The 21,429-nt window shown below is 48.6% G+C and overlaps 10 protein-coding genes across 10 annotated transcripts; 5 read left to right on the forward strand and 5 right to left on the reverse strand.

The window, feature by feature from the left end:
* Positions 1–648: 648 nt before the first annotated feature.
* Positions 649–1,494, reverse strand: COCCADRAFT_66825 (uncharacterized protein; the record flags this gene model as incomplete). The annotated part of the gene is made up of 1 exon (XM_007719601.1): positions 649–1,494. A coding segment is annotated over one exon (846 nt), but the record flags the coding sequence as incomplete, so codon positions are not given.
* Positions 1,495–2,650: 1,156 nt separating this feature from the next.
* On the reverse strand, positions 2,651–3,778 carry COCCADRAFT_41489 (uncharacterized protein; the record flags this gene model as incomplete). The annotated part of the gene is made up of 2 exons (XM_007719602.1): positions 2,651–3,149; positions 3,225–3,778. The coding sequence occupies 2 exons, from the start codon at positions 3,776–3,778 to the stop codon at positions 2,651–2,653; spliced, it is 1,053 nt and encodes a 350-aa protein (XP_007717792.1).
* A 642-nt stretch (positions 3,779–4,420) lies between these two features.
* Positions 4,421–5,310, reverse strand: COCCADRAFT_41490 (uncharacterized protein; the record flags this gene model as incomplete). Its single annotated transcript, XM_007719603.1, has 4 exons — positions 4,421–4,542; positions 4,595–4,807; positions 4,869–5,135; positions 5,187–5,310. The coding sequence occupies 4 exons, from the start codon at positions 5,308–5,310 to the stop codon at positions 4,421–4,423; spliced, it is 726 nt and encodes a 241-aa protein (XP_007717793.1).
* A 737-nt stretch (positions 5,311–6,047) lies between these two features.
* Positions 6,048–7,559, forward strand: COCCADRAFT_41491 (uncharacterized protein; the record flags this gene model as incomplete). The annotated part of the gene is made up of 5 exons (XM_007719604.1): positions 6,048–6,104; positions 6,168–6,638; positions 6,690–7,224; positions 7,277–7,484; positions 7,544–7,559. The coding sequence occupies 5 exons, from the start codon at positions 6,048–6,050 to the stop codon at positions 7,557–7,559; spliced, it is 1,287 nt and encodes a 428-aa protein (XP_007717794.1).
* Positions 7,560–8,108: 549 nt separating this feature from the next.
* On the forward strand, positions 8,109–8,438 carry COCCADRAFT_42390 (uncharacterized protein; the record flags this gene model as incomplete). Its single annotated transcript, XM_007719605.1, has 1 exon — positions 8,109–8,438. A coding segment is annotated over one exon (330 nt), but the record flags the coding sequence as incomplete, so codon positions are not given.
* A 294-nt stretch (positions 8,439–8,732) lies between these two features.
* COCCADRAFT_9627 (uncharacterized protein) lies at positions 8,733–10,607 on the reverse strand (the record flags this gene model as incomplete). The annotated part of the gene is made up of 5 exons (XM_007719606.1): positions 8,733–8,952; positions 9,040–9,049; positions 9,118–9,429; positions 10,075–10,333; positions 10,389–10,607. The coding sequence occupies 5 exons, from the start codon at positions 10,605–10,607 to the stop codon at positions 8,733–8,735; spliced, it is 1,020 nt and encodes a 339-aa protein (XP_007717796.1).
* Positions 10,608–11,352: 745 nt separating this feature from the next.
* On the forward strand, positions 11,353–13,331 carry COCCADRAFT_41492 (uncharacterized protein; the record flags this gene model as incomplete). The annotated part of the gene is made up of 4 exons (XM_007719607.1): positions 11,353–11,666; positions 11,763–12,525; positions 12,602–13,129; positions 13,230–13,331. 4 exons carry the CDS (start codon positions 11,353–11,355, stop codon positions 13,329–13,331), a joined length of 1,707 nt encoding a protein of 568 aa, XP_007717797.1.
* A 2,704-nt stretch (positions 13,332–16,035) lies between these two features.
* On the forward strand, positions 16,036–17,232 carry COCCADRAFT_110527 (uncharacterized protein; the record flags this gene model as incomplete). The annotated part of the gene is made up of 1 exon (XM_007719608.1): positions 16,036–17,232. The coding sequence occupies one exon, from the start codon at positions 16,036–16,038 to the stop codon at positions 17,230–17,232; it is 1,197 nt and encodes a 398-aa protein (XP_007717798.1).
* Positions 17,233–17,606: 374 nt separating this feature from the next.
* On the reverse strand, positions 17,607–18,932 carry COCCADRAFT_41494 (uncharacterized protein; the record flags this gene model as incomplete). Its single annotated transcript, XM_007719609.1, has 4 exons — positions 17,607–17,998; positions 18,050–18,464; positions 18,520–18,590; positions 18,638–18,932. 4 exons carry the CDS (start codon positions 18,930–18,932, stop codon positions 17,607–17,609), a joined length of 1,173 nt encoding a protein of 390 aa, XP_007717799.1.
* A 1,602-nt stretch (positions 18,933–20,534) lies between these two features.
* COCCADRAFT_30736 (uncharacterized protein) lies at positions 20,535–20,978 on the forward strand (the record flags this gene model as incomplete). The annotated part of the gene is made up of 2 exons (XM_007719610.1): positions 20,535–20,713; positions 20,816–20,978. 2 exons carry the CDS (start codon positions 20,535–20,537, stop codon positions 20,976–20,978), a joined length of 342 nt encoding a protein of 113 aa, XP_007717800.1.
* Between the last annotated feature and the right edge of the window lie 451 nt (positions 20,979–21,429).

The following is a 21,429-nucleotide window of genomic DNA, read 5'->3' on the forward strand; positions in this document are numbered from 1 at the left end:
TTGAGGTGATATTATCGTTGAGGTGATAACTAGGCCCGTGCGGAGCACGGGCAATTTCATTGAAATTCTGCTACAGCAGCCGTTGGGCCCGAGTAAGTCAATTGATGTTTCCTGGTTTCAATTAACGCACGTTGACTGATTTCTATGGATATACGGCATTATTCGACACAATAGAGATCCTTAAATCTAAGAGTTGAATACATGCATCGTTTGAAAACGAGTGGAAAACTACTCGAATCAAATACCCGCCTAACAAATAAAGACTTGTGGAATGTTTGAGTTTAGTGTACCATGTTCTTCGTCGGAGTCCGAGGCTCCGATGACAGTTTCGTCAGATTCATACCCGTCGTCATCGCCGTAGAGTTCATTCAGATCTTGTTTAATCTGCCCGAAAGGTACGGGCCTGGATACCGATTTTGGAGTACCATCTCCGGGTCTATTTGTGAAGGAGGTGCTGGAACTTGGTTCGGGTTCGTGATCATCATCTTCAGACGAACTTCCACTATCAGAGCTGCTCGAGCTTTCCACAGTAGTGTCTGCTTCGTCAGTCTGTTCATCTACAGTTGCATCCATGTCAATGGAATCACGCAGCACCATATTCGATTTGCGGAGAGTTTCCTGTGTCCAGTTCCACTTCTTTTTGCAGCAGCATTGCCAACAAACATCCTTTGAAGGATTGATGACGATACGGAAACCTTTCTGTTGGCAGATGCAAGCAGCGGCAAGCCTTGCTAGCCAATTATCATGTGCCCTGACAACTGCCACCCTGAGTTTGCCAAGATCTTTTGGAACATCTAGTAATTCTTCCCAATTATCGATAGACACGAGTATCGACGGTATTGTTGGGGAGAATCCCGTACACTTTACCGTATTGCGGCGTACAGCATCATTGTCATTCTGAGATACAGGTAGGACATCGATGTCAGCAATCCACTGATCTCGATCATAAACCTGTATAAGCGTCTCCACGAAACAAAGATCCTTATCAATGGCTCCTCTTTCTCCCACGTCGACGGGGAGCTCGAATTCAGTGAAAGTCAAGTGAAGCGAAGTGGATCTAAAGCTGTCTTCTGATTTGCCATTGAACGGATTATGGCAAACAAGACGGAATTCGTTCAAGTTGACTCCTTTCGTTCGTGGTGCTTGCGGGGCGACCATCAAGACCATTCCTGTTTTACCTACATTTCCAACTACTCGACGCACGTCATTAACGTGGTCAAGAGAACCTGGGTCGTTATGAAGCAATGCGGAGGCAAAAATACTGTTGCGAGACGAGATGGCAATCACATCTTTCATCACAATTGGATCAATGTTGTACAAGCCTGATTCGAACACTGCTATGCATGCAAACTTTTGCCCGCGGCTGAGAAATCGTACACCTTGAGGTGGAAGCCACAGAGACTGGTGCAATGGTGTGCTGATGATTTTGAGATTGATCGTTGCGCCTGGTAGATCAGCAAACGTTTGGGTTGCAAGCGAAAGGGCGTGGAGAGAGTCGAAAAGAGACTGATCAGTGAAGCGGTGAATCTCAAGACCCTTCCGAAATGTAGGCGTGCCAATTATGTCTCCTTCCTGGATTGTAGCAAGGTAGCGTACTATATTCCTTGGAGATATCTGACCTGTCTTCAAAGAGCTGATCACCTGATCAATGGTCTGGAATCTTTCCGTTTGTGCCCTTTTCTGTGCTTCATACAACCTCTTCTTTCTGGCACGAACACCAATATCGAATCTCAGGAACAAGCCTACGTCAGTTTCCGATCCTGCAATTAGCACAAAGGATGGAGGCCCAACGCTTGTAGCCTCGTAAAAGCAACTGCAAAGACATTGCCTGGCATCATGAATCGCAAATGGTAGATTGTTTCCAGCATGTGTTTTTTCTTTGGCACATTTGAACTTGATCCCGAGATCGCTTAGTGGTGGTGCAAGCAAGGGATCCACAGTGATGGATAGAGGGCCCTTTCTGTATCGAACAGCCTCGTCATCATTCATGTTTCTGTACTTGTAGCATTCCTCCGAAATCTTGTTCATTCTCATATCATCTCTTCGACAGCCTGGACAAGGACTGTTTTGTAGGCCCATACCTTCTTTATGACAGGCATTAGAGCAATTTTGACCATAAAGAATACAGGGGCATCTTCCTACGTGACAATGGTGACCCGTCTCGTGACATTCACACATTACAGCCCACGAGGAAGACGGTTTGGTCTCGATCCAAGTGATGTGGTATTCGCGATTCGTGTCCTTGTGCGGAATCGCTGTGAAATGTTTATGTCCACCTCTAGCTCTGATGATGCATTCTGCATGTTGAAGATCCAGCTGTCGCGCAATGTATCGCATCATCTCAACCTCTGTTGCTTCGCTCTGGATTATTGTGGAGTCAAGCCGATCCTGTACCTTGAGGAGATGGAGAATCCAAGAATCACACAATCCAAATAGGGCAGGTATACTAGATGCGCTCTCCCGCAACAAGCTTCTACCACGCCTTTGGCCAAGTGCGATGGTGTTCACTGCCAAGTCTCTTTCAGTGCCCTCTAAAGTGAGGAGCTTCCTTGATGCTATGGCAAACAAGTGGATCCAGTGCCATTTCCAGGGCTGAAAATCAGGGGTTTCATTGGAACGAGATGTTATCTCATCCAGACAGACAAAAAACTCAGCTGCTTTGAGAATATATGGTGTGTAGAGGCCCCCCCCGATCAGCAAGTATACTGCCTAGAACGAGAAGATGGAACTCATCGATGTTTAGCCTAGAAGCATCTCGTGTTGTGACACTCGTAACCCTAACCGGATCTCCGTAGAAGCGAAGGTGCGATAACGAAAGAGACCAGTAAACACCCTCGTCTTTGCCAGGATCTGGATTCGACAGCCCAATGGTGAGTCGACCAGACTCTTCCACGACGGGATCATTGAAGTTGACGGGGGTGGGAACATCTCCCAAAACCAGAATATTGGGATAAATGTGCCAAGCAGCTAGGCCAAGTAAAACAGACCCTTTCGTGACATTGTGCGGTTGCCCTCGAATAACTTTCTCGATGGTTACTGTCGCTGTTTTCCAGGCCTCAATGGCACGTGCATATGTTCCGAAGGATGTTGCCCCTTGATTCACTGGAAGGTTCACATTGTTGATGATGAGCATAAGCTGTTTTTGCCGGCTGATCTGCTCATCATCTGCGACTTAGAGCCAGGCCCTAGTAGATGCGTCCAATTCAGCAAGATCGTTTCGAGACAGGTCTGCAGATAACGCCAGGCCAATTTGAGCAGAGTCATTGTAAATTCCATCGTTGATCTGTGTTCGCAATTCTTGCCGCCGAGCCTCAACGATCTCCACCCAGATGGAAGTAGCTTGGGAACTAGACCAGGCTCGGGCGAGCATACAGGCCAGAAGGTGAACAGCAATAGCTGTTTTACCAGATGTTGCTGCGGCCCAGACAGATGTTCCATCCATGCCGGCGCACTCAGCAAAAACGCCTCGATTAGATAAGAGCCCTTCGTTCGAGATATCCCTAGATATTTCTGATACTCTGGATCCATATGCTCGTACTAAGTGAGGAGTATGTGGCGCGATATCCTCGAAGACGGCACCAAGACGCCGGGCAGTCCTATGGACAGAACCATCTTCCGCAATTTCCCGACGTTGACGAGTCAAGGAGCGACCTAGGTCTTTGAACTCACTTGGAGCCTCCTGCTTGACCAAAGACAGATCGACATTGAAGTTAAAGAGAGCTAGCGTATTTTCGTTCGTACCAGATATCACAGATGCGTTGAATCGGCTGATCGACATGACGTAGTAATCAAGAAGATGGCTGACGAGTAGATAGAACAGGGAGAGACATGTGGACCAAAGTCGCGTGGTATTGCGCTCTCATAGAAACCAACCTTTTTCCATATAAATTTTGGCAATAAGGTCACTCATGGCGACCACCGGGTTCATATAGTAGATTTATCCCATTTACACAGAAGCACACTTGATGCAGTTTGTTATACGATTGGTACGCATGTCACGCATGCGGGGTAGACGACAGGGCTATGCATGGTTTCAGGTGAGGTCGCGTAATCGCAGTAACTGAAAAGAGCAGGCTTTAACGAGATAGTGCAGTCTACAGCAGCTCTAATTGGCTAGTGATATCATCCTCCCGTAAGCTTTGTCCACGTAGCTAGCGCTGGGGAGTCGATTTGCTGAATTGAATGTAACCAAGGATAGCTCTCTCAATCGCCACATTATCACCATTTGCAATTGCAATTCTGAGGCATGACCAAGTTAACTCGAAATTCAAGAAATTTAACTCTAGTTATTCTAGACTCTACTAAAACATCGCAAGAATTGGAACGTTTACGTGAAGCCGTTCCACATTCAACCGTGACGACTCGTATCGAATATAACCCACGAGTGAGAGAACCCCGAGGAGACCACACGACATCAACCTCACGAACTCTTCTCTCGTCTCTCAGCAAGCGTATAGAATATACTCCCGTCGTATATGCGACGGATATCCTCTTTCATCATTCTGCCGTCCTCGGGCCAGAGCATTATGTACGTAGCAATCCCTGTGTTTATTAGCTTCACATTCTGCAAACAATAACACTTATATTGACCTACATTCAAAGAATGCACCACCCCAACCAATTGGATCCGCAATGCACCGTTGCCCTTTGAGCACGTTGCTGACATCCCATATTGTCAAATAATCCCTTCCATCGGCATATTTGGCAAATATGTCTTCAAACTTTTGTGGCAAAAAGCGTCCTTCAGTATCGTATGTCCCAGTGTCACTACCATGCTTGTCTTTGTGTACATTCTCAAGGAATAAACCTAAGATTGTGGTACATGAAGTTAGCATAGATCTTATGCGATTATAGATGGAACCACTTACGAAAGAATGGATCAGGTAACCATCCAGAGCACGTCGGGTAGGAGAAATTAGCGTGGATGACGAAAACAGCGACGATGGATAGGATGACACCAAAACCGAGACGGTAGAAGCCGACAAACGTATCCTGTGGCCAAAGAATGCCATCGTGATCGCGGTCAAAGAAGTCGCAATGTTGTTGTAGAACGGTCTGGTGGGAATGCTGCTCTTTCCAACCCTTGGTGCCTTGGGGGGATTCTACCGATAGGGCGAGATTCGCACGGGCCGTGCCTGGTTGTATCAGAGATGCAGCTGCGGATTGTTCCATGTGCGAACACATACCTGGATGCTGAAGCTTAGAGCCTTTCGAGTCCATGAACGGTTTTCGTTGTTCGGTGATAGGTACATCGCTAATGGAGCGCACCACCCCATCATCTTTATCTGTGAGACGTTCAGAATGCCTCATGATTTCAGCCATGTTTCTAGTGTCAGCCATGTCTGTACTAGGTGAATGATAGTCAAAGTCGAAAGTGAGAAACCAAGATCATATAAGAGAACTCGCAAGCATAATGATGCCATCCTATGCTCATGCACTTGCAGGTGAAAGGTGCCGTCATTTTTCTTTAACATGACGTCACGCCATCCAAAACAACATTCAACTTTGACACATGTGAAACTCACACGAACCAGCATACGACTAGCGCGTCTCTGTCTCCACGCAGCTCATGTCAGGAACCACTGGCCGGAACTAATACTAGGTGGCGAAAGAGGCCTCTTTTTCGCTAAAATAGGCTTAGCGTTGGAGTTTCGAACAGTTCCCCTTATCAATGCAAGGCAAGAATAACAAGGTAGCCCTACTAGAGCGAGGTACATTTCACTACGTAAAGCATGATATTGGAGAATTCTTACGCTACAAATAAAAAGGAAAAATGAACGGTCTGATCCGCGCTAGACTATACTGGGTGACAAGCAGCATCTGATTCGCGTTGCATTTGTGTGTTTTTGAATCAGGGTGCGTAGCTGCCCGGTTGAGTTATATCTGGGGTAAAACCTGGATAGCATTATATACTTGGCCAAATTCATTTCCATCCCCCATTGCGACTAGTATTGGGCTACGGGATGACGATATATGCAAGCTCATCCCGCACAGTGGCCTGATATGAGAACTGTAACAATAGTGCATCAAAAAACTTCTCTTACGGGATGCTACAACTCGCTCCAACTTCAGCGGCTATATTGGCTGTTGTTGCTAGCTTTGTAGTAAGTATCCAAATTCGCCATTGGATCTCCATCACGCTATGCGACACTGACTAAGAGTCGAAGTGGTACTGCATTCTTCGAGCCTTCTACAACTTATACATACACCCCTTAAGAGCGTTCCCGGGCCCTTGGTTGGCCAGAGCTGGCGTTCTATGGCATTCCTATCATAGTCTCCGCGGCGATCTCCAATATGCTTTACACCAGATGCATCTAAATTACGGCCCGACCATTCGAATCGCACCAAACGAACTCATTTTTCTTGATCCGAAAGCATGCAAAGACATATATGGTCATCGCAATGGAACCCCGGAATACATCAAGGATCCATCTCTAATCTTTACTGCCGACGCCGGCCCAAGCCTCTTTTCCGTTCCCAAGGATGACCACTCGAAGCTAAGACGACTATTGTCTCACGGCTTTTCGGAAAAAGCACTACGACAGCAGGAATCCGTCATTTCTGGCTACGCCAATCTTCTGGTAGACCGACTGCGCCAGGTTTATGACAAACCAATCGACGCGGCTGCATGCCACGATGTATGTCATGCTATATAAACAATGATCACAAAGTCTGAACATGATGTGTAGTATTTTGCATTCGACGTGATTGGTCATCTAGTATACGCGGAATCCTTCGATTGTCTTTCGCGCTCCGAATATCATCCCTGGGTCAAGTTAATTTTCAGTACCATGAGGGTAATCTCCTGGAACAGGTCTTTCAATTGCCTAGCACCACAGATTACTCGGCTTCTGATCAAACCTGTGCCGCAAAAAGTCGTCGACGAAGGCCATGCACTTCTGGAGATGACAAGGGCAAAGCTTCACCGGAGAATAGAAGCCAAGCTACAGTATACAGACTTGATGGAGAATCTCTTAGTGGCTCAGAAACAGGGCAAGATCACGATGGACGAGGTGTTTGATAACGCCACCCCCCTTAACGTTGCTGGCAGCGAAACGACATCTATAGCTCTTGCAGGGGCTACCTATTTCCTCCGCCAAAATTCCGAGGTATATCAGAAACTAAAGACAGAGGTTTGGTCAGCTTTCAACCACAGGGGTGAAATTAACATTTCAAAAGCTGCCGGCTTGCGCTATCTGGCGGCAGTAATCGATGAAACAATGCGTCTATAACCCCCCCTCCCCAACGAATCATCCTCGCCTGGTTACACCCGAAGGCGAATTTATCGCTGGCCACTTTGTCCCGGGCAATACCTTGGTCGGCATCAGTCAATATGCTGCATTCAGATCGCCTCACAACTTCGCCTGGCCCGACGAATTCGCTCCGGAGAGATTCATAGACTCCGACCAGCCAGCATGGGCAAATGACAAACGGGACGTCCTACAACCGTTCCTTTTCGGACCGAGAAACTGCATTGGCAGAAAGTAGGTTTGCCGAACACAAAAAGAAAACACGGTAACCTTGGCTAACCTCGTACCTGTAGTCTGGCATTGATTTAAATGCGACTCGTCTTGGCCTTGGTCGTGTTTGAGTTTGACATTGAGGTCTTGCCGGAGTCCAGGGACTGGATGAATCAAAAACTCTTCACAACTTGGACTAGGCCGCCGCTCATGGTTCGTTTAACACCAGTTGCGCGCTAGTCCACCACGACACATTTTCTTTGGAAAAAAGTATGGTTACATGGGATATCTATCCCATGCTATGACGATTCTAGATTCAGTTACTGTCAACTGAATGTATTCAAAACCTAGAACAATACAGTGTCAGTTAACCTGCAACCGCATCTACTCCTCCCTTCTTGTTGCGGGCAAATGTTATCTTGACAAGTTTAAGTGTATTGTCTTTTCCTATCATTAAACAGGACCCTTGGCGCTGTACTTTCTAACGTCACAGGCACGTACGTCGGGCGGCGCGGTATGGTGATGATAGGTGTTGTACTGGTGGCGATGCTCGGCACGTCTCAGAGCTACCTCAACTACATGGTGTGCAGGTGCATAAATGCGGCTGGTACTGGTCAGCTCTTCGTTTCCGGTATTATATAAATCACCGAGAGCGCGCCGCCACACCATCGCTGGCTCTTGATGGGCACCTACAACGTCGCTCTGACGGTGGGCAATGGGATAGCTACCGGCGTCTGCGCTGGTTCAGCAAGACAGAGTCCAACCAACGACTGGCAGTGGAGAGTTCCAATCGCCTGCCAGATCCCTCTCAGCGTGCTGCTGGTGGTAACATTCCTGTTATTCCCTAAATCACCGCGGTGGCTGATTCCTCGACGCAAATACGACGACACTAGAGTGGATCTCCCCAAGTTCTTTGATCTCGACCAGCACGCGGAAGCTGTCACTACGCAGATGGATATCATTGCGGCAGCCATCGAAGTTGGAACCCACACAAAATCTTCATCGGCTTGGATCAGCACCTACCATCCTCTCACTTTTCCAAAGTCAAACATCCTAAGTATTCTTTTACCTTTCATAAATACTTCTACATCTACACTGCGGGGCTACTTGATTGCTATGTAACATCTAACTAAGCACCTCCTTTCCCATATCGTTCGCACACATTACTCCGAGTATGGACAACCCCTCCTTGTTGGCGGCTGTTTCAATCTCTCTTCTCTCTCCCGTCCTCGTATGCCCAGGGAATGCTGCTGGACTTGGTGCAAATTCCCACTATGTCTCCGCTGACTTCTCCTGTGCCTCCAACTTCGGGGTCTCGGTCTCAGGCATCCTTACAAAAGGCACTAGCAGCGCGGCAAAGATGGTGGCGGCCGACACATCGACGCAGAAGACGAACACGTCCTTTATTCCAACCATGTACGCATTGCGCACCTGGTCCAACTGCGAACCGTTGTAGAGGGTCTGTAGCTCTCCTGCTCCGGAGCTCAGGACCCTGCTAATGTCAATGTATTTGGCATTCCCAATCAAAGTCTGCACCATCAAATTCGCAAAGATCGACTACGCCGCTACAACAAAGTACGCACTAGTTGCTGTTTAGAACGCTGCAATATGTGTTAGCATATCGCCACAAACGCGGATAAATTGCCAGAGTACTCACTGGAAATGATGCCAGTTGTTGCCACGACGTCTTCCGCTGAAGCGGATGCCTGCAGCACGGTGACTGGAACCTGGTTGCCGAGCCCAATGCCGAGACCAAATAGCACCTGCGCTCCGATGTACCATGCGTTGGAGGCGTTGACATCCGTGGACCACAGTAGAGCCGCGCCGAGAGTTGTGACGAGGCCACTGGTGATGGTGAAAGGGTGGATCATGCGGGTCTTGCCCATCATACCACCGCTGGTGATGGCCGATGTGCCCTTGACATCCTGAAAGTAGATTGGAAGGTAGAAGAGAACTAGGAAGTTCGCTCCTGGGTTCAGCCAGCCGTAGATGCAGTTAGCCTAGGTCATGCGCGGCTTCAAGAAACGCAAGGGCACACCCGCGTAGTCTCCCTGAAGCCACTCAACACTTACAAAGCCGATAGTGAGCACAAAGAAGAGGATGAGCGTGGCAATAACTAAGCCATCTGACCATGGCTTGGTTAGACCTCCCTATTCTAGTGCCAATGTGAAGCGGATGAGTGAGGTTAGCAAGAAGCTGAAACTGGGAATGTCGGTGTAAAGGATAATCTCTTTCTACGTTGTAGGAGCCAACTTGATATGCTTTGGAATATGTAAAAAAAGGATTTGTAGCAAGATTGCGACACCTCCGACAGGCAGATTGATCCAGAAGCACTAGCACCAGCTAAAGTCTGAAGTGAAGACACCTCCCAGAACCGGACCTAGGATTGTAGCTGACATGACTGTTTCACATTAGCGCATTGCTCTTAAAAGTAGCAGAAACCGGAGATTTAGGACTGATTCTTGCAAACACTAATCCATATGCCAATCAACCTGGGACGACTACTCGGAGTAGCCGTGAAGTTGATGATAAGGACGGATCCGCTGAGACAGCCTGAAGACGCACATGGTCAGCCAGCAAGCCCATGGAAGCCTTGATCAAGTAGCCCACTTACCTGAGCAACCAAGACCTTGCAGAGCTCTTCCCACGACCAATGCGATGCCGTTGGGCGCTGCCGCGGCCACGATACTGCCCACGAGGTAGATGCCAGGTGCCGCCATAAACACGTATCGTGCAGATAGGTATTTGTACAGCTTACCCGACAAAGCACTGCTACTGCCGACAAGGAGGAAGCATGCGCCGCTGTACCAGCCAATGTATTCCAAACCATTGAAGTCCCTCGTGATTGCCGGAATAGCTGTGGCTACAGTGCCCTGGAGTCGTGTATCAGCACATTTCATGTCTTCAAGATGCATGCACGATACCTACCAGATCTAAGGAAGCAATGAGGATGGTCAGGTTGATGGTGGCCATGACGGCGGTAAGGCGCCATCCAGTGTAGTAGACGGCGGCCTCGCCGTCGCCATTGGTTGCCTTGGCCGCCGCCACATGCTTTGCGTCGAGCATGCCATCGGTCGTCTTCTTCTCGCTGCTACCTCTCGACTCGGCATATCGGGCGTCAGCGCTGGATGCCGAGTCTGCGGCCATGGTGGCTACAGAGTGAGGCTGGGGAGGATTGGGATAGATTGGGATAGCTTCGAATGGAGCAAGAGCGGGGGGAAGCGTGAGGAATGCAGTCTTGTATCTTCATGATTTCTTTCAAACATTATACAGAACATCCGGCATCCGGTGGAATTGCGACTCTCTGCGGAGCTTTCAGACATTATACAGAGTGACTGTCGGCGGAGCTAGGCCATAGACTTTGTTTGCTTCAGCCGACACTGACAAGTAGGCGGGCGGCGGAAGGCAGAGTGATGGCGCAATTGATTGTTGCGGGCTGAAAAGCGCGCCAAACTGGGCGTGCAGAAGACGGGAGGCAGGCGCTGCGACACTTTAGTAAGCCATGTTGTGCTCGCATCTATTATTGCCATGCAGCATCGACGCAGATGGTAGACTGTCACATGACTACTACTACTACAGTAGTCTACGTACAGGCGGCAAGACTTGGCGTTGCGGGTACGTACGTAGTCTGAAGTGCATCATGCAGCTAATTTCCCACGCCCTGCATCGGTACGCACAGTACTACATACTATGCAGTCAAGCTACAAACCAGTCGCTCGGCGCAATTCCACCCCGGCGGACGAATGACTTCGGCGGTCGAAGCAAGCGCTTACCTTTCTTTGTTCATAGTATAGTTACTGTACTGCTACAGGGTACGTACACAAAGTTGCATCGCCAGACGACATAGCACATCGTAACACTGTCCAGCGTCACCACTGTCGCTCCCACCACAATGGCCTCGGTTTCCACCGACGATGTGGACGGACCTGGTCATCCCAAGCGGCAGAAGCTTCGCAAAGGCACTCACAGCTGCTGGGCTTGCAAGCGGCGGAAGGAGAGGTGTGTGCCATGCGCAGACGATTCAACCATCTGTCTTGGCTGTAGGAAGCGTAGCACTCCCTGCCTCGCCCAGGATCAGCCTGAGGAGACTACGCCTCACTTCTTGCCCGCCATCACCACCGCCATCGATGCGGACTCAAGGCCAGGCATCACAGCTCCACCTCCTGAGCCAGCACCGACACATATATGCTCTTCATATAGCCACCCGTCTAGCCGCACTCCATCCATGGCAGAAATATCCAAAACCCTCCATGCTGCACTGCCTTCGCCAGAAGAATGCGACATCATATATTGAGTAAGCAGTCGACACTCAGCTATGCTCAATGGCTCTACGCTTACTAGTATGCCCTACACCTGGCTGGATCCCAACCATCCCGACCATCCCAATGACCCCACATCGTCCGGCTCATTGCCGGCACCAGCTAGCGTAGATTCTCACCCAGTGCTCCTAGCCAGACACATACTGAACATAGTCACACTTCTTCAAGACCTGCACCCCAATATACACCATGAGTTAGCTGGCCTTCATGAGCCTCCCAGGGTAATGGCAGAGCGTCTTGCAGAGCTTGTCATTCGCCTCGTTACCTCTCAGGACCGAATGCTGGCCAGTGTAGAAGGTTTAGAGTGCGTTGTCATGGAGAGTATCTATCATGGAAATTGTGGCAGTCTGCGCCTTAGTTGGATGGCTTGCCGCCGAGCAATGCTCCTCGCACAGCTCCTCGGCCTGCATGTGCATGGGCCGGCTACTCCCAAACAATATCGAGTCCTAGACCACGCAACCCGATGTGATCCGCAGTACATGTGGTTCCGCATCGTCCATTATGATCGTTACATGTGCCTGCTACTTGGTCTACCTCAGGGCTCTACGGATGTCAGCATGGCTAGCATAGCACTACTAGCCACTGATACCGCCATGGGCGGCCTTGAAAGAGTGCAGTGCGTCATTGCTTCACGCATATTGCAGCGCAACGAATCCGATCCGACAAGCGTCGAATTTAGTGTAACCCAAAGTCTAGATAAAGAACTGCAGCGTGCTGCACAAACCCTCCCCAGCGAATGGTGGCTGGTCCCGGATCTTGGAAACCCAATGCAAACCAAGCAGAAAATCTGCTAGGACGTGCAGCGGCTGTACGTATGTGCAGATTTTCCACTTCAATCTTCTCAACCAGCCTCACGTACCTTACATGTTGCTATCTTCTACTGACCGGCGGTTCACATACTCCAAATTCGCCTGTGTCAATCCTTCGCGGGAGATCCTTTCTCGTTTCGCTGTGTTACGCAGATCGAACCAAGTCGCGTACAACTGCCGCACGGTCGATTACCTGGCCGTCATGGCTGCAGTGATGCTGCTTCTGGCCCACCTCGACAGCTATCGCCACCCTTCGCAGGTCGACATCATGACGCACCTGTACCTAGGCGACCGGGCCATGATAGAGCAGGCCCAGGAGAATTTACAGGAGGTCAGTCGGCTTAACGAAGATTCGCTCAGTCGACAAAGCGCAGAACTCCTGCAGCGGCTGCTCGCTATCGAAGCGGAAGCCGCTGATGGCTACGATGCCCCGGCACACAATGTTGTAGTGCAGCAAGTTGCGCACAACGCACCTCTCGTGGAAAAGGCAGAACAAGATCGTTCGCAGATGCACATTCCTTACTTTGGTTTAATTAAATTCGTACTCGAAGGCATAGCCGCTCGGGCAACAAGCTATCCGGATCTTTCGACTGAACATAGCGACATGCAGTCGCATACGCCAATTTCACACTCTGCCGTAGATCTCAACACTTTATACGCCTCCGCCGGCAGCTCACAGCGGGAACTCGACGATTAAGGAACTACACTCGATACGCAAACTAGCGACGAGCGCGAAAGCCTAATGCTAGCGACGCCACACTATTCTGCTGGAATAATGAGTCCCTCTGTAATGGGGAGTGAAAAATCAGGCCTCACAAGTGTTCATGAGAATGTGTGGAATCCAAAATTTTCAGAGGGCGGCTTCTTTGATGCTTTGTTGCCTGGTCTCACAGGAAGTGGCGATTGATCCTTGGAAGATATCGATATGGATTACTTCGAACGGCTGATGGCTGGCTCTACGTAGAGGGTAGGCCCTCCGCTGTGAATCTCTTACAACAGCATCGACTGATGAAATGTACTAATGGCAGCAGCGAGTCTGGAAATGAGTATCGAGCACTCAGAAATATCATACAGCCCGTCTAGAACTTCACTTTTTACCCTATATTACTCTCTTCCAGCTGCTTTAAAGTTCGTGTGTCGAGTGGCTGCTTGACGCTTATGGCAAACAACGCTTCATCCAACAGCAATCTTTGACTGGTTGTTCTATGTCGGCATCCCACATCCAATGCATCTTGTCCTTCAGCGCTTCAAACATCGGCGTAGCTTCCATCGTGACCCCTGGCTCGTTGCCAGACAACAGGCAACCCACTTCCGAACTTGTCACGACAAATTTCTGGCTACGGAACTGGCACGTCGTATCATAAGCCTGCAGCACCGTACGGACTGTCTCTTGCTTTGTGAACGGTGATTCACTCTGTCGGGCTTTTGAAGTCCTACGAGGAGCGCAAAGCCTGCGAAGCCGCCGACGATTGCAACGTTCAGACTGGCATCCCGCTATCTAGGGTCTTGTCAGTACGACACCCGAAGGCTCAATAACGCACTAGCCCTTAATCTAGCGCAATTTGCGCCCTGAGTGAACATCGAAGAGTGGTAGAGTGGTGCGGGTCGAAGATGTAGCGCATACCACTGTCCTATCCTCAGTTAGCGGTGCGACCTTGGCGGTCGAAGACGCTGCTAAACTTGCGACTTGCCTAAGATATGCGTGTAATGCGTGTACCGATAAGTAACGTTTCCAAAAGTGTACCGCTGGGTGCACGTGTCTACAACTTGCTGCGCTATTAGCGCGCCAGCTGCATCCAGAAGATGGCATTCGTGAATTCCCAGCTTATGGGTGCAACCAATTGGGAAAATATCCGAAAGGATTCCAAACACATTCGGCTCAAGTTCCCAAAGTGGGTGTTTCGACATGATGTTGAGACATCCGTCCACGACAAATTCAACCAGGCCCAGGCGCACGTGCTGGAGGGCCTATTTTTTTTCAGAATACTGACATCCCGGCCTGTCATGTATTCAAGTCTTGGAAAATCGAAGAGAAACTCTAGGATATTGCAGAAAGCAAGGTTATCGCGGATTTCCTAGACGGCGACTAGTAGTCAGAACTAGTGTGGGAGGGCAAGAAAAGTCCATTTGGTGTCGGTGCCTTACGAACTTCTATCCCGTAAACCGCCTTAGATACACTGGACATAAAACTTCAATCTATATACAGTCTATGAAGCTTGTCTCCACAAAGCCCTTAATCATAGCTATTGTAGGTGGCTGTACACCTATATTTGCAGTGTCAATGTTGGTGTTCCAGGTGCGCATTAAGGCGGCCCTCGCATTTCGCCGGCCAGTACTATATTGCGCCGATGAACAGTGGCTTCCTTCAGACGCCAAGGCTTTAGGGTTTTGAATTATTAGCCACAGATTCCTTCGTTCAAGCTTTAGTACACGACCCTGTGCGGAGATCATTGGAGGTTGAAAACCAGGTCATAGTGCCGCTACTAGTACCGTAGTCAACGACTGACCTCTACAGGAAATTCTTCGTCTTCACTCTAGGTGCAAGTGAGCACAAAGTAAGCGGATATCTACATATTGAGTATTTTGCCATACTTTAAATCGAAAAAGAAACCCTGCTCATCGGGTAGTTCGGCAGAGCTTCCTAGTTCAAGGATGTTCAACCCCGTGTAATGAACCCTGTTAGTAGCTGTCATTACATGGCGCATATCCAACCCCAGGCATAACTACGGCCAACAGGGGTTTACTTTATTGGTAGCCATTCACATTCACACCTCGATGCGAAGAGTTACATGATGCAAGGATCAATAAGCTCCCTCAAACCATATCAGATGCCACTAGATAGTTGGCATCACGATAGCAACGCTTGGTATCCAGCTCAATGCACGATTCAAACACTTCGGAAAGACATCACAATGCATGTTATAAAGCTCTCACTCTTTCCATATCTCATTTTTCTTCTCCTCACCCCACAACATCCAGTCTTTTTCTTAACACCTTCTTTTTGTTTCCATAATCACAGTCATTCGCTTCTGTTGATTATCGTTGCAGCGCCGTTCTGCTTGCCTCTCGTTCAAGTACTATCATCTTACAGCAGCCATGAAGACTTCTACTTCTTTGCATTGCTTAATCGCGGCGTTCACTGGGTTCACCAGCGCTGCAGTATTGCCCAGTGATGACAACGATGCCGTTGCTCGCCCTGTCCAGCGACTCGATGGACTGAAGCCGTCTCTTTTCAACAGTGCCGATATGAGACAGGCGCCAGGTCAAACGCTGCCTACAATTCTAAAACCTATTCACAGGCCTGGAGTCAAGCCCGATCACCTCAAAAATCTCGAATCCCGACAAACAGGTGGTAAGACTGGACCTCCAGTCATATTAAAGCCCATCCCGCGCCCCCAGGCTCTCAAGTCCGGTCTGGTCACCAGCCTCCAAGCCAGACAGGAAAATATGGTGCCGGCCAAGGAAATTGTCCTCGGATATGGTGCTGAGGGCATGTCGGCCTTGGTTGACGTTGCTATGAAGCAGCCTGCCGTGGTGTTGGAAGAAGTCGCCGGAATCGCCTCCGTCAAGTGCGCCGACGCCGCTGTGTCCATGACCTTTAGCGATACTGCTGCTGTCAAAGCCGCCTCTGGCGCATGGCCTAAATCCGACTTCATCATCATCACTTACTCTCCGGATGGCGACTGCAACACTGCCGATGAGCGTGGTTTCTACACCGTTTCTGACCTTGTTTTTGATGAGGCTTCTCTCACTGCCACTGCTTCTGGCAAACGCTCTGCTCTAGATGAGCAAAGTGAAGATGCCGTTGTCGAATTTGATACTATCACGGCTCCTGCCAAGCGGGATCTCGAGGCGTCAATCGGCGGCGAGATTCATGGTACCATCATCGACACGGAAAATCTCAAGATTGTCGTCGATACAGCGAGGTTCGACAGCAATATCCGTGTCAAGGGCGGCTTCCGTTTCAACTTTCTCAAGTTCAAGCCCAGCAAGATGTATCTTGACGTCGACTACTCCGGTTCCGTGAACCTCAACGTATCTACGACTGTCGCTGCTTCCTTCTCTTCCGACCTTTACAACTACCAGCCGCTTTCTGCGTCTGTCTCAGCTTTTAGCATTCCTGGAATTCTCGATGTCGGCCCTATCGCACAATTCGGTCTTGGTGTCGAGTTTGCAGCATCAGGTACTGTCGATGCCACCCTCGGTCTCCACACCGAGATTGTCAGTGGGCAGGTCCACCTCGATCTCCTTGACTCCGATAAGTCCTCCAGTAGTGGTTGGAAACCCGAGACCACCGTCTCTTCCAATGTCAACGCCGAGGTGTCACTACAGCTCAACCCGTATCTCGACTTGAACCTCGCCCTTGGTATTCGCGTTTTCAAAGGCGCCATTGACCTGTCGACCGGATTTGAAGTCAAGCCTCAGATCATCAACGCCTTCTCTGCTGACCTCGATTTTGCGTATGCCAGTAGTTCAGGCGTCACCTTCACTAAACCAGACACGGCTACCTGCCCTAACGGCGCCTGGTTCGCGAGCACTTTCAACATGGATGTTGTTGCCTACGTTAGAACTATCTTCAGCAAGACGCTGTTCAACGTTAATGCTCCCATTTTCCAGTCTCAGTGCTGGAATTTCGCCGGTTGATCTTTGATTTTGATTTCAAAAAAAAGGGAAGAGCGTTTGATTTTTGGATGGCAAATAGATTGATGGACAAGGCCCTAAATGTTTCCATGGATAGATTCAATTACGTCGAGCAGAGTAGAAAAAGTGTGGAATTAGATAACTTTTGTTTTGAACTATTCCATTTCGCGAGGCATAAAGTAAACTATGTATTAAAATCGCTGCCAACGTCTGTACTGAGTCTCCAAAGAGTGGTTAGGCAATCAAAGCTCTATCAATATTCCACTATCATGCTAGGAGCGTTTTTTTCGGCCTTGCCATTGAGCGCACACTTTTTTAAGGGAATGTTACTGAAAATCTGGTATTCTATAGTATATCATGAAAGGGTGTTGACCTTATTACTTCGACATAGGCCCATGGATTATTGTTGTAAGGTTTCGGGTGCTGGAATCACTCTTCTGGCTTGCATCGTCCCTTGCGTCGATTCTGCTGCTCAAGCCCCGCTCGACCTTTATACTGTCTAAGTAAATGTTCTCTCCTTCAGATTCCACATCTTTGCTCCCACCATTCCACGTTATCGGCCTCGAGTGGGTTGCTTTATTCGACAGAACACCAGAAGATGGGTTATTGGCCCCAGATCGCGGATCACTGGTATGTGAAGACGTCGAGCCTAAAGAGTGGCGGAAAAAGACTCGAAGTGTTGGAGCTGACGCACAGATCAAGCCTAGGTCGGCTTCGAGTACGGTCCAAATCCAGCCATAATAGGCGTACCATGTCGCATCGTATGTGACTAGATTATGATAAGTCGGATGATCCTATAACGCTCTATTGCGATACTTACAATAGTAAAGATAAATTGCATAATATAATCTCATGATACCACAGATCGTGGTCACAAGACCCAAGCCAAAAATGCCACAGACTGCGAGCTTCTGGCGCTTGGGCATTTGAAGATTATAGATAAGGATAGCAGGAAGCAGGCAGATAACAAGGTCTTGCACGGTTGAAACAGCCGTGACAGAGACTATGAATGGTCCTTCTTCGGCACAATCCTTTCGTCCAACAGCTACAGAGCAGGTGAAGAAAATAAGAATAATAAAAGTGAAGAAATACAGAATGCAAGCCGCTATGCATACCCATACTAGGTATATAAATCTGGTAGTTGAGGAGCCAGTCAGCCGGCGGTAGAAGAGCAAGATTGAAATTTTGATCAGCGTCGTGGAAAGCAAGTAAGTGAGTTCGATTGCCATGGTGACCTAGATATTTTCAATGAGCTTTCTTGAAGAATAGAAAAGTGAGCCCGGATCTTACGTATGTTGTTGTGTTCTTTGTTGTCGGTGTTTGATCCCACATATGCCATTGGAAGCCATAAATCTTCACGCCTTAAATATGTTAGTTGTGGTAAGATGGCTGATATAAATGCTCATACCGAGAATTGTGGCAATCGATAGTCCTATCAAGGGTATCATCGATATGCTTACAACAGCATCATCAGCACCAGCGTTTTTGGTCATGGTCAGTCGTGCCCACATGCGGGCGACATAGACGAGAAGCGTTACCGCCAACAAAATGGACAGAGCTACTGGGGCGCCCCATGTCCTTTCCTCTGGAGAGATGTAATTGGGAGTCGGCCAACTGGCAATCACTTCGGGAGGCACGTGAATACCGCCCCCGCGACTAACCAGGGCATTGGTGTCACGCGGGAGACCAGAGGCGTTGATCATCTTGAGATATAGCAGAGGATAGCTTTGCTTTCGGGGGGTCTAAAGAGAGCGTAAGAGCGATAAAGGAGATTTGTTTCATCTGAGCAGTTGGGTTCCTTTAGAGGAAGTGTTCAGGAGTTGGCTTGATAAGTAAACACGGCTCGGGGTAGGCGCTGAATTCTAGGCTTTCTACTAGAACCCTCACTGCCAATGACTCTCAGGGACGTGACATGATTTTCTCGCACTCAGACGTCAAACTGTGGAACTATTTCTCGCTAGACCACGATCAGCCCCCTAATCGCTGCTGTCAATCATGTTCGCGCTACACAAGGGCAAGCCACTTTTCGGAGAAATGATGCAAATTGTGTTAGCGCACCTTTCCGCAATGAAAATCTCCTGCTTTAAAGGCTGCACTAGTAGCACGCTACAAGGCACGATCTGCAAAGTCTTTGTACCACGATTCAGAGATCCTAGAAATTGGTCCGACAATCACCCGACGCAGCACGTAGCACTAGAAATTGAGGGCGAATCGAGAGGATCTTGTCAAATTTCGCAAGGAAGTCCGATGAACAGGGCGGAAGCGATTTCATCCTAGTGACAATCTAGGGTCAGCCAACTCATACCTTACTCGGTCGGGATGCCCCTCCCCATTGTAAAACTAAACTTTGTTAGACTTAGCGTTAGGGCCCTGCAGGATCGTAGAAGTGCTTAATCAGAGCTAGAATGACGCTAGAAGTTCGTATATCTTGTGTTAGTGGTGCAACAAGGCTATACGCATCAAATAAGCCGCTTCTTATTATGATAAGATATGATAGGGCAAGTTGTCAAACAGTGTATATTAGATAAATGACAGAACTGTCGATTGAAGAAAAGCTTACGGAACTTATAAGCAAAACGATAGACCTGCGCCAAGTAGAACTTGCTGAGAGAACGTGAGAGGACTGCTGGCAGTGGACATGGCTTAGCTGCAGAGAAGTAACCCTACTACAGAGAATCAATCAATTTGCAATCATCTTAAGGTGGCTCCAACGGCATGTACGTGACTGAGTACAGGCTTGCCAATATCACAATCGCTAGACCTGGGTCAGATCAATGCGCTGAGATTCAGCCTTAGAAAGGCGTATCTCTCCAAAGGAAAACACTTTGTCGTTCGAGCACTAGTAACCTTGCGATCTAGCTTCCTCATGGCCGAGAGCTAAGTAGTGGCGAATATGATAGGCAAAATCTTCTCCTACTTGGCCTTGGAAAATGGCCTTAAACTCTGCTCCGCCAGGCCTTTTTGCCTGTCGGCCGATTTTTCTGATGTAATTCTTCGCGTCAGATTTAAGCAGAACCACTCACAGGCCCGATTATCTTTTTGCGTCTCATCTCACGACCGCCTCTGCCATAATCCTAGAGGTGTTACGACCTCTAGTTCATGAAATCGCATATTGTATTCTCGCCACTTAGGTTGAACATTCCCGATACTGTACTAATGACTTGGTGATGATTGTCTCTCCGTTCTCATCATTGTCAGCTCCGACAATCTCATTATCAATATCAGCCACAACTGTGGTGACAACCTGCATGCAGAGAGGATCTGCTTGCAGTCGAATGGCTTCAAAGTACTGCCACACGTTCTGCATGGCTAAGAGAGGAATCGAGGATGCGATCGCACCTCAAAGCGGCTTTGGATACGTTTTGCGTAGTAAGGCAGCCGCCATACCGGCAATCCAGTGCCCGTACGATATCCACGGCGCATTGACAGGCAGCATGGAGGCGTCTAGTCCTTGGTGGTTTTTGGAAGAGCAATTCTCAGCAAAGTATGCCATGTCAGCCACAGCTTCATCCTTGTTCAATAGTTGGAGACTAGCTTCCGAGAGATCTACACGGACAAAATAGCGGCCTTAGTACCGCTGCTCAAGGACCACGAATGGCAGCCCCCACATCATCAGCGATATGGCCGACAGTACCTTGCTCGGTCGAGCCAATGATGTCCTCCCTCGGCTTATCCGCTGCATCAATAACAATTACGGAATGACCTTTGGAATATCTCTGCACGTCATACCAATGCCCTTGCCCGAATAGTATTAAACTATGGTGGAGAAGGGATGCCGAGTGTGTTGTTTGCTGAGTAAAGCTAAACGGTTGATGAAATGCGGCATAACATCTAGCGGTAACGTGGTTCACAAGCGAGTCGGCACCCCAAGCGAGTCGGCAGCTCCCCACCAGCGCGTTAACGTTAACACTACAACGCGTTATATCTCTACCACATTAAATCTAATAAGTATTTTCTAAAGCTAATATTTAACTTACTATCTTTAAAATTAATTCCTAACGCGTTTAAAGTGTTAAGCGTGCTGCTAAAATCTATAGCGTTCCTTGAATAATAGTATAAGTGTCAGATTGTGATGGGTTTTCAAAGACGGGTGTAAAACTGTGATAAAATATGTGTGATAAAATGATTTCTTGATCGTGTTTATTGTTGTGTTGCCTCCTGATCCACGCTGATCTTACTGAGATGATCGCGGTGGATCGT

This window comes from Bipolaris zeicola, assembly GCF_000523435.1.
Source record: "Bipolaris zeicola 26-R-13 unplaced genomic scaffold scaffold_329, whole genome shotgun sequence".
Classification (NCBI taxonomy): domain Eukaryota; kingdom Fungi; phylum Ascomycota; class Dothideomycetes; order Pleosporales; family Pleosporaceae; genus Bipolaris; species Bipolaris zeicola.